Consider the following 17,009-nt stretch of genomic DNA (forward strand, 5'->3'; position numbering starts at 1 on the left):
AAAACTGTTAAATATGCTAATATTTTTATTACAAATATGCTAATATGTTTTAATCTATTATAACAACTGTTTTTGAGGTCATAATATGAACAATTTTTTTTGTATTTCTGTTTTGAAGTAACTTAAGCATCAGTTACATTACTTTACAACTTACTATATTTAATTGAACAACATTGTCAATTAATATTTATGAGAAGTAACAAAGAAATGATAAAGCTATATTTGAATAAAACATCTCAATTCCAATTTTGAAACCTAATCAGAAAAAAATAAGAAAAAATATATGATAATACAATAATAGTCCATTAAATGCACATCACCGTTAGGCTGTATCTGTTATGAAAACATTCATCAATATTAATAAGAACTATTCAGCTGACAATGGAAAACAAAATTTTCTTTAAAATAACTGCATTTTATCATTGCAATAATGTAGGTTTTTAAAAAAGATTTTATTTATTTTTAGACAGAGGGGAAGGGAGGGAGAAAGAGAAGGAGAGAACATCAATTTGTGGTTGCCTCTCACGTACCCTCAACTAGGGAACCTGGCCTGTAACCCAGGCATGTGCCCTGATTGGGAATTGAACCAGCAACCCTTTGGTTCACAAGCTGGTGCTCAATCCACTGAGCCACATCAGCCAGCGCTAATATAGATTTTTTTTAAAAAGCTATAAATATGTGCTTTGGAGTTAAAATGACCAAAATTACTTCCTGAAACTATTTTAACAGGTTTTACATGCTAAATAAAAATCTTAAGAAGTGACTCAGATTTTGAGCCAAGCAACTCATTTCCTATTAAAATATTGAAATATAGAAAAAAAAAAGTGACTCAGGAGGTAGGAGTGTAAAGATTTCTTCCTGAAACTATTTGACAACCTCAAAATGCCAAATAAAGATTTATGAAATCTTTAGATTCCCTAAAGAACTTGATATAAGATTCCCTAGTATGGTCTAATGGAAGAAGGCTTAGAATGAGAACCAGGTTCAGTTAGGAGAGTCACATTCCAGACCTAATTCTGTGAGTGTAGTGGGTTTAAAAATGTACTACATAAATATTCCAACTCAACCGTAAATATGGCAACTCTAGGAGAGAGTTGCCATTTCATGCTCCGTTGCAGGCATGGACACCAATATTATGTCGTGCCCAGGTTTGATCTTTAAAAGTCCTCACTGTCATAGCTAAAGAATGGGCTAACTCGATCTGAATAACTGAGTGTAGACCCCATTCCAGATGCACACGCATCCCAGGTCTCTGCTTTGTCTGCTCTGAAGGCAGCTGACTCTTGAGGAAAAGCCACAGTAGGTCGGATGGCCCTGCAGTCTCCTGGAATTTTCAAAGAAAGTGACATTGAAGGAGAGGCTGCCCTGCTGACTGCAGCTGGAAAGTCCAAGGCTTCCGGATAGATGGATATTGGGGTGTTTTCAGAAGCATAGTTACAGGCTGAAAGGTTCTTAGCTTCCCGTACATTGTTACAGTATTTCAGAGCAGGGGGCTGGTAGGCCTGGTAGGACACTTTGGTGGTGGTGGTGATCACGGTCTGTAGGGCGGGAGCACCTGGTGGGGGAGTGGTGAGATACCTGCAGGGAAGCTCAGGGTTACAGTAGGGGCGATTGGCTATGGCCTGGAGCTGCCTAGGGTCAGTCCTCTCCCCAAGGCCAGGTTTTCCAAGAGCTGGTTTCCAGCCATGTTGTTTACTGGTGAAATCACAGCTTTTCTGGAAGCTGCTATATGATTTGATGTTATATTGTAGTGCATTCAGATGAACCCAGTCTGATTCATTAGCATTATTGCTGGAATATGGGCTTATATTTGCATCATCAGGACCTGCCAATTCATAGCTGCAAGGTGGCTTAGGCAAATAGATTCTTGGGTTTGGATATTTCTGAAAGGGTAGCATCACATCTCCTTGAAAGGTGGCTGGGTCACAGGTAGCCTTGTAAGTATCAGAGTTTGGGCAGGAAACACGAGACTGCCCTACCACTGGAAAGCCAGTGCCAGTAATTATATCAAGTTCTTCTGTATTTTCCAGGGCATGTAGGCTGTTGAAATGTCCACTGTTGTCTTGATCCTCTCCTGCCTAAAAAGTGATATAAATTTTTATTTGTAAATAAAATGCAAATCGTATGGACACTCTCACCTGTAACAGAAGCCAACCAACCAAATGAAAATAAGCTTCCAATTGGTGGGTTCTGTGTTGTGAGCACTGCACAGCTCAGGTGCATGATTTGGGCACATGGGCCAGTGGTTGCATCACTTGAGCTTGCTCAGCCATCAATACGACACTGCTGCAGAGAGGAGTCCACAGCAGCCAGACAGGGTGGGTCTGAGTGTCACATTATACGGAAGCACAGGACCATTTGCTATACCATGTTCATAAAAGCGGAGACTCTGGAGTCTGACACAGATCAGGGTTCAAATGCTGACTCTGTTCCTCATTAATTGAACAAGTTACTTAACCTCTGTGAGTCTCAGCTTCCTAATATTTAAAATGGGGCTCAATAATAGTAACCTCCAAGCCTTTCGCAACATTTCATGTGTGAGACTTTAGACCTTATGTGCCTGGTACATAGAAAGTATGCAGACGGTGTCAGTTTCTCTTCTTATCCTCAGACTAACACTCTGCCTGCTTGGCATGCTCTGGTTAAACAGCTAACCTGGATCAAGTTGCATACACAAATTTGATCTGTTCTATGGACATAGTGTAAAGGATTCTCTCAAGGGCGAATGTTAACTCACTGTTGGTATGCACATTTCTTTCTTTAGAACCACTGCATCCTCTCCTGCCTAATGCCCTTGTATCAGGATGTCAGCATACATCCTCACTATATTATTATTGACTGTGGAGAGTTCGCTTTTTTTTTTTGAAAAGAAGATAAAATTAAAAAGACTATCCAAAATGTGGATTAAATGACACTTTGTTGGAGATATATAATTTTCACAGATAATCAAATCTTTAGAGTTAATGTATGACATTAACATTTTACGTAATTACACTGTATATTGTGATGAAAATAAACATAGATCAGAATGTAATGTCAGCTCCTCATTACCTCCGGTTCTTGAATTCTCTTTCTCTGGGGTTGGTAAAAAGAGGCCATTTGTCTCTTGATGGCATTTCTCCTAGCTTCTGTCTCTGATTTACTCTCTGGTCTTGGGTGATCATGAACTCCCTTGGCCTGCATAAGGAAGGTGGTAATGTTGGTCAAACGTTATCTCTTTCCCAAGGTCCCAAGTTGTTATTTGTCTTTTTCAAACTGACAGGGAAAAAAATTCTTGAACTAATATAACAGCATCAATAATAGACATCTTAAAAGATTACCTAACAGTCCTTTCACCATATTAAATAAACTATAACTACTACATGGTTCTTGATCTCTCACATTTCTGGAGCATATTCCTTCCTTTCATAGTAAGGAGCACACTAATTATCCTAGGAGCCTGGAAAGGCCCTGGGGGGCCCAGCACCCTTTTCTGGCCACGAGAGCTGTATTTGGTTTGGTCTAGAGTTCTTAAGGCATATCGCAGGTGGTTTGGTCCCTACTGTGTGATGAAAATATACATTACAAACAGTGGTGTCACCCCAGCCACCTGAAAAAATATGGCGTTGCCTTCAAGCCTCCAGAAGTTGGTTACAGGGTAGCCACTGTGCCCTCGACAAGGAATCAGTTCCAAAGCAGAATGGCAGTTGGGGCATGCTCTCTCTGCAAAGACAGAGGGGAGAAATATTAATAACAGCCCTGACCCCAGACCCCTTTGAAGGAAGAAAAGGTAAATGAGTTGGATAGAGGGAACTCAGGACTGCAGGGCTGCCCCACCCTAGGCCCATGGCCTCACTCTGCTGCTTCAGCCGCGCCTTGTCGCAGATTGCAGGCCGCAGCTGCAGGCCTGAGCCATCTGGCAGGGAACAGGCCCGCGCACACACCACCACGCCCAGGCAGGACTTCTTGAGGATGTGGCCATTGTGGTTGTTGGTGTTGCGCATGGCCCAGCCGCTCAGGTGGCGCTGCGCCTTCTTCTCATCGCTGCGATAGACGAAGCGCACATAGCCATCTGGCCACTCGCAGAAGTGGTCGAAGTGGGCTGGCTCCTGGAAAGGCACACAAAAGGAAGGATGGTCAAGTTCACCAAGACCAAACCCAACACATCGCACTAATAATTTTCTCAAGGACAATAGAATAAAAATTGGTTCTTTTTAGATCCAGAAATGTTGTAAAACTCAGAAACTATGCCATCACAAAACGCTACGCATCCTGTCTGCAATGACTTTCTGACAGTTGGCCTAGCTGATGTTAATACAGTGCTATCGTCTAAAGGCTGTACACTTATCAGTTCATCTATACTTCATAACACACAGACAGTAGGTGATATTATTATGCCCATTTTACCTAATAAGAAGTGGAGGCCAGAGAGGTTAACCAACTGGCCCAAAGTCACACAGCTAGTAAGACCTAGCTCTAGGATTTGAGCCCTAGCAGTCTGACTCCAGAGCCTGTTTTCCTTATCATCATGTCATAACACTTCTTGTGTGCTTCAATGTTGAAATCATTTTCAGATTAAGTATCAAAGTGCCAGGGCAAAAAGTGATTGGGATGCTCTCTCACTGACATGCAGTTGAATCTGTAAATAGCTTTACTTCAACGCAGCACTTTTTCTTCAAATGCTCTTGTCTCTCTCCCAAACCTGTCAGTCACTTCAGCAAGTGATACCCAGAGCAACATTAGAGGGGCGAGAACAGCTTCCCTCTTCCTCCCAACTTAGCTCTTCAAGTTTACAAGGGCATTGCAATGAAGGGCCTAAGCATAAAGGTAAACCCCGGCATGGAGAACTAGACCTCTACCCAGAGCAACAGCGATTGTCATTCTCAACAAAGAGCCACATGGCTCCAATAATAAGTTATATCTGAAATGCTGATCACTGCTTTACTGTTCATGTTTGGTGGTCTTTGTCCACATTATGCATTACTTATACTGCAATGTTATTCTTATATATAAGTTTAATATGAAATTACCCTTTAATTAGCACTTTCCGCTCTCTAAAGAGTACCTGGTACAGGGGTCAGTAAACAAGAGACCCTGGGCTAAGTCCAGCCTGCCACAGGTTTTAGTACAGCCTGCAAGCTAAGAATGACTTTTAATTATATTTTTATATAATTAAAATTTATTTATTTATTTATTTTTAGAGAGAGGAGAAGGGAGGGAGAAAGAGAGGGAGAGGAACATCAAAGTGTGGTTGCCTCTCATATGGCTACCACTGGGGACCTGGCCCACAACCCAGGCATGTGCCCTGACTGGGAATCGAACCGGTGACCCTTTGGTTCACAGCCCACACTCAATCCATTGAGCTATACCAGCCAGGGCTAATTAAAAATTTTTAACTATATTTTTAATTATATTTTTTGACATGAAAATTATATGAAATTCAAATTTCAGTACCTATAAGTCAAGTTTTATTGGGATATGGCCATGTTTATTTGTCTATGTATTGCCTGTGGTTTTTTTCCTACTACCACGCAGAATTGGGTGTTTGGGACAGAGATAGTATGGTCCACAAAGCCACATTATGCCATACTTATAATCCTTACAACAATGTTGCATGACGGGCATTGTTACTCTTATTTAATAGATAAGGAAATGGAAGAGAGAACCCTCTACAGTGGCATAGCTGGGATTTAAACAGAAGGCTGTGGCAGCCAGGCCCCACTGGCTTCACTGGTATGATGGAGGCACCGATGAGCATTATCACAGTAATAAGACATTTGCAACTTCTCTCCCTTCCACCACTCCAAGAAAATTAGATCCAACATTTGCAAAGTAAAAGTATTCTCAGTTGGACAGTTTGGACTTGTGTACATCATCAGCATTGTACAGTCTAACAGTAATAGGTAGGTAGACAATTTTGTGTCCAAAACCACAGGGGTATTGTTGAAATCATTATTATTATTAATAGGCACTATTATCTTTTCTAGAAATATTACAATTGGCATAAATTAATAGATTGACTTAGGATCAGTCACAAATGAAATATATAATGATGTGCTATCAACTCTAAGTTTATACTAAATGCTAATATCTTTGTTGTTAAAGTGAACATTAAAATTTAAAGAGCTTAGTAACAAATTGACAATTCTCCAGAGCAGAGTATTTTTTTAGTGCTGCCCTGTAAGTGTACCGATAGGCCCCACCTCTCACACCAGCTACCAAAGTAATGACACCAAAAATTAGGCTGTAGAGATGGTGTTTTTAAGTCAAAACAAGAATGGAGGACTCCAGGATTGGGTTTCATTTGCTCTAATGTGTGGGCATGTGTGAGTGCATGCACTCACACACAGACAAGCATGGACACACTGAACACGACCGCCCAGAGCCGAAGATTGTTATCTAGTTTTGCCCCTTGATGACAGGTGAGTAGCCTGAGACAGGCCAACTCAGTAACTATCTCAAGGTCATACAGCCGGTTTAGCTCTATTTCCTTCAATTAACCAAAACAGGGCTAGAAGCCTAAGTTTTTCCACTTCTCTTTATACAGCCCAGTGCACCTGCCCCTTTTGAGATGCCACACACACTCCCTGCTTAAGAACCAATCTCCAAAAGGAAAAATTACTCACATTCACATAGGAAGTCTAGAAAATGCTTGAAAGAGAAGCCATCTTTTCATTACTTGGATGTGGCTCTTTTCTAAAATACAAAATCACATTTTTTCCTATGAAGATTTGTGTGGACTAAAGTCAGTGAGAATGAGATGCCCTCGTTGTACTATGGTCCACTTTCACAATAATGGTAGTGTGGCTGTAAAGTAGGCAGACTTTAAAACAAACAAATAAAACAAACTTTCTACAAAAATGACATTCAAAACAGTGTTGATCTCTTTGAGAGGTTACACAACTTTGCTAATTAACTGCTATCCGTGCAAGCATCTACGTGGTGCGTAGTAGCTGCTGAATGAAGGAAAAGTCTCTCATTCCGGTGCTGCAATACTGTGGGGACTCCGTCTTTGCCAATGCTTGGGAAGCCATTCCCATGCTCTCTCCAGAACTTTAAATTTATTATAGGACCCAGAACTTTAAAGTCATTCCTCAGTTTTTGCCCCAAACCAGTATAACAAAGCATAAATTCCCTGGACCTGGCTTCAAACCACTTTGTTCCATTAAAACAAAACAAAACAAAGCAAATCCACCCTAAAAAGATAGAAATTTTCTTGTCATTAAAGAAAATTATTTTCTTGTCATGTTATGTCCAAAATCCGGATTCCAGGCCTCTAGGCACGGAAGACTTGGTTAGCATGACAATGCAGTTTCCTAGGAGCTGTGCTTCATCCAGGTATCCCCGGGCATCTGAACAAATTGCCTAAATCCTAAATCATGCTATTTAAGATTTCCGTCACGGTCACTGCGATTACAGCCTGTCTCACAGTTTTGCTGCATGAGAAGCAGTGGTATCCACCTTGGCAGAGATTCTCCCCTACCTTTCTCGTAGATTACAAAGAGTGGATGAGGAGAGAATCGCTTGATTTGTCTTAGTTAAAGGAAAGTAAGGGACGAGGCGTTCCCCTCCAGAGGACTGGAAACTTGGAGCCTGACTGCAAGTTTCCACTGCTTTCAGTGTTTTCCGACAGGCTCAAGGAAAGAGCTGGGTGAAGATACACCTCTAAACCCAGCTCTTCCCTTTGTAGAGTCCATTTACATTTGAGGACTCTCATCTGTTTGTTGGCGCGCGCGTCCTCTGTCCACAGTCTCTGCAAGGACTTGAATACCACCCTCCTGTAGTCAGCAGCACGTGTGCGCTCGGGCTGGGTATCACACACCTGAGGCATCTGCGGATCGTTGATGTCCCAACTGAGCTTCATCCCATAGGAGCGCACACAGTCCGCCTTCTGCCCCTCTCCCGTCGGCATCTGCCCACCTCGCTAGCGGTCGCTGGCAAGGATTCTGAAAGATAGAAGAGGAAAACAAATCTAGAAGTGCGCCAGGTGATTTCCCCCCTCTTTTAAAAGAAAGTGGCAAACGGGAGAGAGGGCGAGAGAGAGAATCAGAGAATGAGAATTAGGAAATCCACGGGGATTAACGACCCTGGCGGAGCCCTGTTCAGGGTGCGGTGCTGAAGGAGCCAGGCAGCTGTCCGCACACTTATAAAGATTCACCTCCCCCTGCTCCGCCTTTCCTCGCTCACTCTCCAGCTCCCACGCTCCCCGCACCAGCAAGCCTCGCTCTCCAGCTCCCTCTCCCCGACAGAACTAGGAACAGAGGGGAAGGTTGACCCGAGCCCTTGGGTGACAGAAAACTGAGGCCTAGATATTAAGGGGCGAGGGTGGGGGTGTGGATGTTGGAATACCTTGTTTAAATTGAAATTAATTCGTTTCTAACCTCGCCCTGCCTCTGGGGTTTCGGATTGGGTTTAGATGGCGGTTTTTTAGACGGAGGCTTTCGAGTCACCCCTGAGAGCCAACACTCAATTCACAGGCTGCTCCGGAGCGGAACTTCGCGGTGCACCCTGGTGACTCTGCCCACGCTCTCCGGGCTGGGGTCAGCCCTCTTTGGGCATCTACTCTAGTCTTTTGCTGTAGCCGGTGTCCGTGTCTGGGAGTTGTGCTCGTTTGTGTGTGTGTGTGGGGAGGGGCTGGGGGACAGGGTAACGTCAGAGAGCGAGCCCAAGGTCCCTGTGGGCTCGCAGGCCTAGGTGCACACAAGCTCCCAGGTTGAGGAGCGACCCAGTGGGCAGATAGTCTTGAAAGGTGGACCTGGAAAAGGTGAGGGAAGACTAGCTAGGGGTAGGTGGAGGAGGACGGAGGAAGTGACCTCTGCGGCCCCAGGCGCAGGAGCTCCCGCAGAACCCGTAGCCTCCTCTGTTGCCTTGGCTCCCTCTGAGCCAGTTTCCCTATCTGCTTACAGGAGGGGTCGGGGCTCGGCGAGCTTTCAGTCGCCATCTACCTGACACGACCCTTAACAAAACTTTATTGATATTGTCGTGGACACACCAGACAAAATCGTATTTACCCCCATTCCATCTCGGGAGGCTTTTCTAGAGGCTGCCGTGGCCAGGTGAGGGGGGTCGAGGTGCGCTCCTCGAGTTGAGATCAACCCTTCGTCTGTGTTTCCGTTTCATTAGAGTGATTCCAGGACCTGGAGGCGTCCATAAAAGAAAACAATTGAAGTGACTCAAGTCGCTCATTGTCCACTTTGGGCGGAGAGAAGATGGGTTCCCGGCATTTATTTTGTTTTGTGGGGGGCGTGCTTCTGTTCCCAGCCCTAGCCAGAGAAGAGTCAGCCCCTGAAGACCATCTCTGTTAGAGGAGGATGCTCCAAACCCACGTCCTTCTAAACCCCGAGACAAGCGCGCCCCACACCCTGGAATCTCCGAGCGCACGCCCGGCACCGGACTCCTGCCGCGCGGGGCGGCTGGGAGGGCGCCCAGGCCTGCACCTCTCGCAGTCTCGGTCTCCCGTTTGGCGAAAAGTGGGAAGAAGCGGATGAAAAACGCACTACCTGAGAAACCATCTATGCTCCTGATCCTCTTAACCTCCTGGGTCAAGGGCACTGGCAGGCGTGTTAGAAAAGTCAGTCCACGAGTGAGGTGCTTTTCAGAGCCGCCGGCCATTGGCAGCTGATTAGCGGAGAACTCTCGGGACGAGACGTGAAGTGGGCGTTTCCACCACTTACCTTCTTTCTCTAGGTTCAAGCTGGGATACCCCTCCCGAGTCTCCTCTGCCCCATCGTCCTTGTGTCCTGAGAGGTCGTATGGGTCTGGGTTTGTGACTAAAATCACTCTCACACAGTCCTCAGGAGGTTCTGGGAGGGAAGGGAGAGTATCCGCTCTTCACCTACTGGTTTCGTCCTCAGACTTTCGTCGTGTTAACCGACTGCCGAAGGTCACTGCGACCCTTTCATTCAGTTGCTTTTTATGCTGTTTTGTCTTTTAGAAGTTAAAATATTTGACAGTTTATTTTTTAAATAGCTATTTTGTTAATTTGATAGTGTAACAATGTATACTTTAAAATATTTTAATATAACTTCAAAAATAATTTAAAGTAACATCTCAGATGCATAGATATTAATTTCTAGTCTTCTTGTAAACATTTTAAGAATATTTCGTGTCTCTATAGTTTTGGAATATTCCTAGAGTTATATCCTTCAAAGACATAAAGAAATTCAGTTTTTAATGTTAAAGCCAAATCAATTAATCATATCCTTTTTTTCTAAATGGATTCTGGTGCCCAAAGAAATGTCATATGGTCTCCACCATATTTAGTTTGAGAAGAATTAAAATATACATGTTATAAATTGTCCTAAAATTGTGTCTGCATAAAATGTTAGTGAAACAAATCAAAGTGAAAGTATAAAACAATAAAAATAAATAAATGGAGGTGTTCTCTATTATATTATTTTTAATTTCTACTAAAAATTTGAATGCATTAACAATCATATTGTTTGGAAGGATATATTTTTCCTGAAAAGCCTGAAAATAATGAAATATAAAGTTTTAAAATCTAATAACTTTATTATATTATATGCTATATTATTACATTGTTTTATTTCCTAAAGTAAAATGTATTTAAACCATGTTTTGATTATTGCTTATTATCCTTCAATTCTTTCCTTCAGGAATATTTGCACTGATTCAGAACACTTTATATTCAAAGCTGGCTCTTCCTTAATTACTATTTTGATACTGTAAAAGCCAATTAATTCAAAAGTAAGGAAGAAGGTTTGAATTTGCTAGGTTGCGATTAATATAGGTAAATTAATGAAGTATATTTACCTCATATTTGCCAGTAAATGGATATGATGAGCTTTGAAATAAATATTTGGATTGGAGGTGCGTGCACAGTCTTGGGCCAACCCGCTGAGACTCTGATTATATTATGTTTTGCCAGGCTGTAAACAAGTATCTTCTGTAAATGTCAGAACATGAAATAATACCCTGAGCATCTAGTTATAATTCAAGTTGGTGTTTGAGTAAGGAATGTTTGGATTTGAGGGGTCATTTTTTTTGTTTTAATTAAACACCAGTCCAAATTATTTTTGCCGCGGTGTTCACGTGACAGGCCACTCGCTGGCCTAACGCTGGCGGTTAGTTCACATTCGTGTCCTGCTAAAGGACGTGGGCAGAAAACAAACTGGACGAAAACATTTGTTTGCTTGCTTTGGTTTTGTTTTGTTTTGACTGAGTACACCAAGGTTTTATGTTAGTTTGTTTTTATTTTGGGGTTTTTTTTTTACACTTCCTTTGTAATATCAAGAATACACTCAGATTTCAGGTACAATCTGGTTCTTGTGGTAAAAGTTCAGCTTTAGTCTATATTACTATTAATAGACCAAAAACAGCTCAGCAGCTGTTAAAGATGGAGAGCAAACTGCCTGCTGCCTCAAAGGGGACACCCATCAGTGTAGAAATTTGCACATGTAGAACGTTTAAATGACGTTTACATGCTTTGAGTAATCTCTTGAACTATGTGCCTGCGTCCAGGTGGCCTGACCAGGATGCTAATTGCCTGCAAGCGTACCTTCCGTCTCAAATACTGGATTCTGGTGGTTTGGGGGGGCGAATTCAGCAATTAGTCTCCTGACAAAGATTGGAATCCGGGAGCCATCGGCCTCTCCGGACGCGCAGCATCGCGGGAAGTGGAGGGCAGCGCCGGAGGGAGCCTTGGGATGCGGGAGGTGAGTGACACTGGGCGGGCCGGGCACCCTGTCAGCTCTGGCCTCCTCTCCGCGGTCCCTCCCGCTCTCGGCGCGGAGCCCTGCGTGCAGGCCCAGAGACCGGGGCTGGCTCCCATCCCCGTGCCCCGCCGGCCGAGGACTGGCCCTTCTCCGGGACCTTTCGGGCGCTTGCACCTCTTTAGATTTCTCTGGAGTTTATTGGAAGCTTTCAGTGAGACAACAAACCAGGTTAGAAACCTCTGGCCCCTTGCTGATAGAGCGCTGGGGGAAGGATAAGGTGTAGAATTACTGCTTGGAAGGCAATAATTAGTTCTTTTCAAGTTGCTTCGTTGTTTGCCCAGCCGAATGCACTGCTGGTGGGGGGAACAAAGAGTTTAGGTTTGGGTTTTTGAATTTAGCCTATTTTTCATATTTATGTTTAATGACGGTAATATTGTAAAATATGCTGACATTTAAGGAGTTGGGGGCAAGAATATATAGAAATAGGACTGTTAGCCCAAGCTAGGTTTTTAAAAAACTTTAGAAGACATTTAAAAAATATTTCTTTTTGTTATACTTTCCACTTCAATTAATTGTTGGGATGAAGTGAGCAGATGAGATGCTGTTACTGCACTGTGTTGTGGAAAACAGGACGGCACACCCAGGGGTCACTTTCTGAAGAAAATCCGTAACAACCCACTGCCGTTTCGTAGATTCTCTGTGAGGGGTGGTTGTTATTTGATCCTTGTAGTTTCAGTATAAGTCCTAGATCACGTTTAAAATTCATGTAAATCGGAAACATGAAGTTTAAACTCATGACTGGGCTTGAAATGAATCTTTTAAACCTTTATTTTACAAACTCTTGTTCTAAAATGTTCATTAATCAAAGCCTTTTATTTTATAGTTGTCTCTATACAGCTTAAATATACCTATTTTGTGTGGCTGTTTATTACAATGATGTTTGCTTTGCTTCTTGTGATAGTTGTGTTATAGTGCTAAAGAGTTTGGATAGATTTTTTTGTTTAAAATAATATCAGACTTAGACATAAAATCAGGGTCATGAGCAAGCAAAAAATGTTTTGTTCAAGAAAATAATATGAAACACTTAAAATGGGGCACAAGCAAACAAAAATATTTTTGTTTAAGAAATTAATATTAACTTTTATTTCTTTTATTTTAAAAACTTGAACTGTACTTGTTTTAAATAAAAATAAAAAAACTTTTTTACTGTACACAGGAAAAGGAGGGTCCGTTGCAGCCTGTTCAGGAAGATGATGGGAGTGAAATGGCCCTGGATGCCTTCTATGTAAAGATGAAGTTAATTTCATGTTCTGTCTGTCTGTCTTGTCTCTCTCCCTCCCTCTGTCTCTTCCTCTGCCCTCTCCCCTCCCAATATGTGTATACTCTTCCTAGTTCTCTGTTCCCTGGGCTTTCAGCATTGTTGTTCCTCTAGTTGCTCAAACCAGAGGCAGAGAAATCATCTTCACTGCTTCTCCTTCCCTAATTTCCAATGTCCAATTTAGCGTTGTGTCTTGTGATAAGTCTAAGCTATTTTGTGCTAGCCACTATTCTAAATGCAGGTACACAGTAGTGAACAAAGCAAACAGAGTCTGTGCCCTCTTGGAGCATGCAGCCTGGCACTGAGCCAGAGAAACAGGTTACCAACCAAAGGAGAGTAGAGGGAGGAAAGGAACAGGGTATTGTGATGGAGAATAATTGAGAGTGAAGGGAGATACTTGGCTTACTTTAGGCAAGGTCCTAGAAGACATACCTGAAAATGTGATACTGAAGCTGAGGTTTGAGGGGTGACAGGAGCCAGATGGGTAGAAAGTGGTGGGGAGAAGCAGTCTAGGCATTCAATAGCCAGTGCAGAGGCCCTGAGACAGGGAAGAGTTTGACTACGCTGGGACTCATTATAAGGGAAGTCAAGCAGAGGAAGCTGATAGAGAACAAATCGGGCAGAGCCCTACAGACCAAGGAAAAGGTTTGGGGTTTATCAGAGTGCAGACAAGCCAGGCAGAGTGTTGAGCAGACAGAGGCTGAGGTTCTGACTCAGAGAATCAGAGTGTGGATCTCAGCTGGGTGATCTCATTTGAGTTCTTGACCTTTCCCAGCCTTGCCATTATTATCCCCAGATAAAGAATGTAACCTATTAGGGTGGTGATGAAGACTAAATGAGAACATCTGCAGAACACTTAACACTTGGCTCAGAAAGGTTCACTGTGTGGTAACTTTATAAAGAAAATAATATTTGAATATTTAATTTCAAATGCTGTCTTCCTATTTAAATCAGTACTAAGGGTAAGTAGAATTTTGGGCTGCATGCAGTAAAATACCTTCTTATTAAAATAACTCTATATTGTAATTTAGCCTGTAGAATTGGACTGGATTTTTAAAAATAAAAAATCATATCTCCGTAGTACCGATATTTAAGGAAGAGTATTATTCAAGTATATAATTAGAAGTATGTCTTGGCTAATGTTCAGGCAGGAAAGATCAGTTTCATCATGGAAATTTGCATATTTATCAGCTTTCATGATCTGAAGTTACTAGTATTGGAGTCATTTTCTTCCTTTTATGAGCTTTCATGTCACTTAATGAGTGACAATAGGCTTAAAATTTTCAGTGTTTTAGAATTTCTAACATTATTGAGGATAAATGCTCTGCACCCCCAGATATCTGTAACTGAAGTGCAGGTTTCCTAAAGTCAGTGTTTCTCAGACTTAGCATCACGTTAATCACCTGAACACCACCCCGAGTTCCTGATTCCTAACGAGCCTCAGGTGGTGGCCATACTGCTGGTGGCTGGGGAGCCAAGAAACTGCAGATATAACTCAGTTTATTGTGTTTTGCTTTATTGCAGTTTACAGGTGTTGTATTTTTTACAAACTGAAGGCTACATGACTATGTGCTCTTCAAGATATAACCCTCTGTTTTATATTTACCCTAAAATATATTTAATATTTTCACACTGAATTATCATTGATAATGGTAGTTAGAAATGTTACTATGAAATAAATGTTCTTAGAGAAAAATAGTAATTTGCAAACTATCAACCTTTCAGCTTCAATCACTTATTATTGATGCATTCCATGGTAAAGGATTTCAGAAAATAAAAGAATATTTTCAACAGAGGGCGAGCCATATTCCTCAAAAATATAATCATCTGGTATTATACCATCTTGACAAATCAATAAATAAGGCAAGTAAGTTGTTTTGTTTTTTGACCAGAATACCAATATGTAAATTATACTTTGTAAAGCTTTCCCCCAGTTTTGTTGTAATTAACATACAGCACTGTGTAAGTTCAAGTTGTAGCATAGGGATTTGACACATGTATGGAGGTAAAATGATTGCCACAATAAGTTCAGTTAACATCTGTCATATAATACAAAAAAAAGAAAATTTAAAAATAAGTTCCTTTTTCCTTGTGATGAGAACACTTAAGATCTACTCTCAACTTTCATTGTAAGACTTTTAATTTAGTGTGGTCTCATCCCTAGGAACTGGACAAAAGTGAATTTCAGTATGTTTCACTGTTGCTGAAATGCATTCAGCGTTTCTTCATTGATGGCCTCAGAGAAGATGAGCCTTTGCTAATTCAGCAGGGACTGATCCCAAAGATAAGTCATGTTTTAATTTTGTATGGCTTTGGGTAACTTAAAGAACTAGAGAGGATTCAGTAATCTAGGTAAGTTTGGTATTTTCTGTTCCTTTAAAATCAAATTTGAAAAGAAATTGGTAACAGTGTTTATTGCCCATATCCAGTCAAAAATTGAGGTCAGCATATGTTTCCTGGTGTATGTTGGGCATGTACTTTGGGAGGCACAGCAGGAGTCAGACACCACCCATTTCTCCCCTTGACAAGCCAAAGCAATAATCACATGTTTTTATTATTTTAGTGAATTTGACTTAGGAATATAGGATGAGTAGGTGGTGGACTATTCCACACTTCTCCCCGCAACCCCTGCCAAGGCTCTATAAGTATTTTAATACACATAAACAATAAGATTGGACTTAAATAAGTTATCAAATACTTCCCCCCTTGCCACAGTCCACTTTTCCAACTTTCTAAAATCCCAGTTAAAGCTGAAAAAACAAATGGCAAAAACATTTTATATTTATTCTAAGTCATCCCAGTTATGAAGTTCTGTTCTGTCTTTTAATTAACTAGTAGGTAATATTACGAGTACCTTTATAATGGCATCTGGAAGCCAGCAGAGTTTGCAAAACCTCTGGCTGCAGTTCCCTTTTCATGATGAGATTTTTCATTCCTGAGACGATTTATTTATTGGGGAGGAGATGGGAGGAGGTAGAGGGCAGAAGGGTGATCTGGCTGGTAATGACATCTTTGATTTACCCCCTGGACTCTACTGCCTAAAATGTGTTCAGATCTGGTTGTGTCAGAAGATTTGTCTCTGCCTTTTCTTTAACTCGAAAATGCCTCTCTGCAGCTGCCTCTCCATGGGAGAAATAATAAACACCAGACTTTCCTTAAGTCCTCTCAGGGTTGGGAGGGGGTGGGGGTATAAGAAGTGCTTATACAAACTGTGTATATTTCATTTTGCACTTAGCCTCACCTAACTCCCTGGTACACACTCATGCAAGTAACAGGAAGTAGGGAAGAGAAAAATCGAACTTCAAAGGAAATGGAGCAGGACTTCCCAGGGGTACCTTGGAAACTTAAGCTGGTTATTGGGGGGATGAGTTGCCATCTGCCCCAACCAGAATTTCCCATTTTGACTTAAGAATTCCCTCCCAAAGGTTTAAAGTGTCAGATCAGATCTCCACTGGAGTCTTGAAATCATAGACATTTCTATATTCCATTGGAATTCTGATTGGTGATGGAAATTTCATAACCATAATTTAGACACATTTAAAGCAAGTGCTGTTGTTTCATGTAAGTTTTGGCCAAGAAGAAGAGACTGATATCAAAGTGGATGGGATATTAGGTTCTGTACTTCTAAACCCAGTTGTGTTTGCAGGTCAATACAAAATGTGCTGGGGTGTTACTCTCCACAGAATAAGAATTTCCTACAGAAAGGAATGTATTTAGTCCTGTACCCTAAGATCCAGGAGGATTAGACAACTTGTCATATACCATATACATAAATAACTGTATATACCATATACAGTTATTTACAGTAGCTACTGCATCTGTAAATAACTGTTTGTTGGGGCGTCTGGTAACGACACAGCTGTGGAGGGCAATTGGTGTTATCTCTTAGACCACGTAAGACCATGGCATGTAAATGGGTTCAGGAGTGACTTCCTGGTTCCAAGCCTTCATCAAATAATGTGGCATTTCCCCCACTTCTTTGTATCTCTACTCAACCAGTATATTTTCGTGGTCTTGGAAGGGGATAGGATTTGGGG

General features: G+C 41.7%; 2 protein-coding genes across 2 annotated transcripts in view; one reads left to right on the forward strand and one right to left on the reverse strand.

Moving 5' to 3' along the window:
- Positions 1–1,157: 1,157 nt before the first annotated feature.
- GCM2 (glial cells missing transcription factor 2) lies at positions 1,158–7,891 on the reverse strand. Its single transcript, XM_024552374.2, has 5 exons — positions 7,802–7,891; positions 3,836–4,088; positions 3,590–3,702; positions 3,052–3,177; positions 1,158–2,078 (listed from the first exon to the last, which is right to left on the reverse strand). Exons 1-5 carry the CDS (start codon positions 7,889–7,891, stop codon positions 1,158–1,160), a joined length of 1,503 nt encoding a protein of 500 aa, XP_024408142.2.
- A 5,022-nt stretch (positions 7,892–12,913) lies between these two features.
- The window catches only part of SYCP2L (synaptonemal complex protein 2 like), a 77,929-nt gene continuing 73,833 nt past the window's right edge, over positions 12,914–17,009 (forward strand). The window contains exons 1-3 of the mRNA XM_045189165.2: positions 12,914–12,939; positions 14,698–14,835; positions 15,137–15,256. Of these exons, the coding sequence (XP_045045100.2) occupies positions 12,919–12,939; positions 14,698–14,835; positions 15,137–15,256 (279 nt within the window). The 5' untranslated portion in view covers positions 12,914–12,918. The remainder of the gene's footprint in view (positions 12,940–14,697; positions 14,836–15,136; positions 15,257–17,009) is intronic.

The sequence above is a fragment of the Desmodus rotundus genome, chromosome 3 (genome assembly GCF_022682495.2).
Source record: "Desmodus rotundus isolate HL8 chromosome 3, HLdesRot8A.1, whole genome shotgun sequence".
Lineage (NCBI taxonomy): Eukaryota > Metazoa > Chordata > Mammalia > Chiroptera > Phyllostomidae > Desmodus > Desmodus rotundus.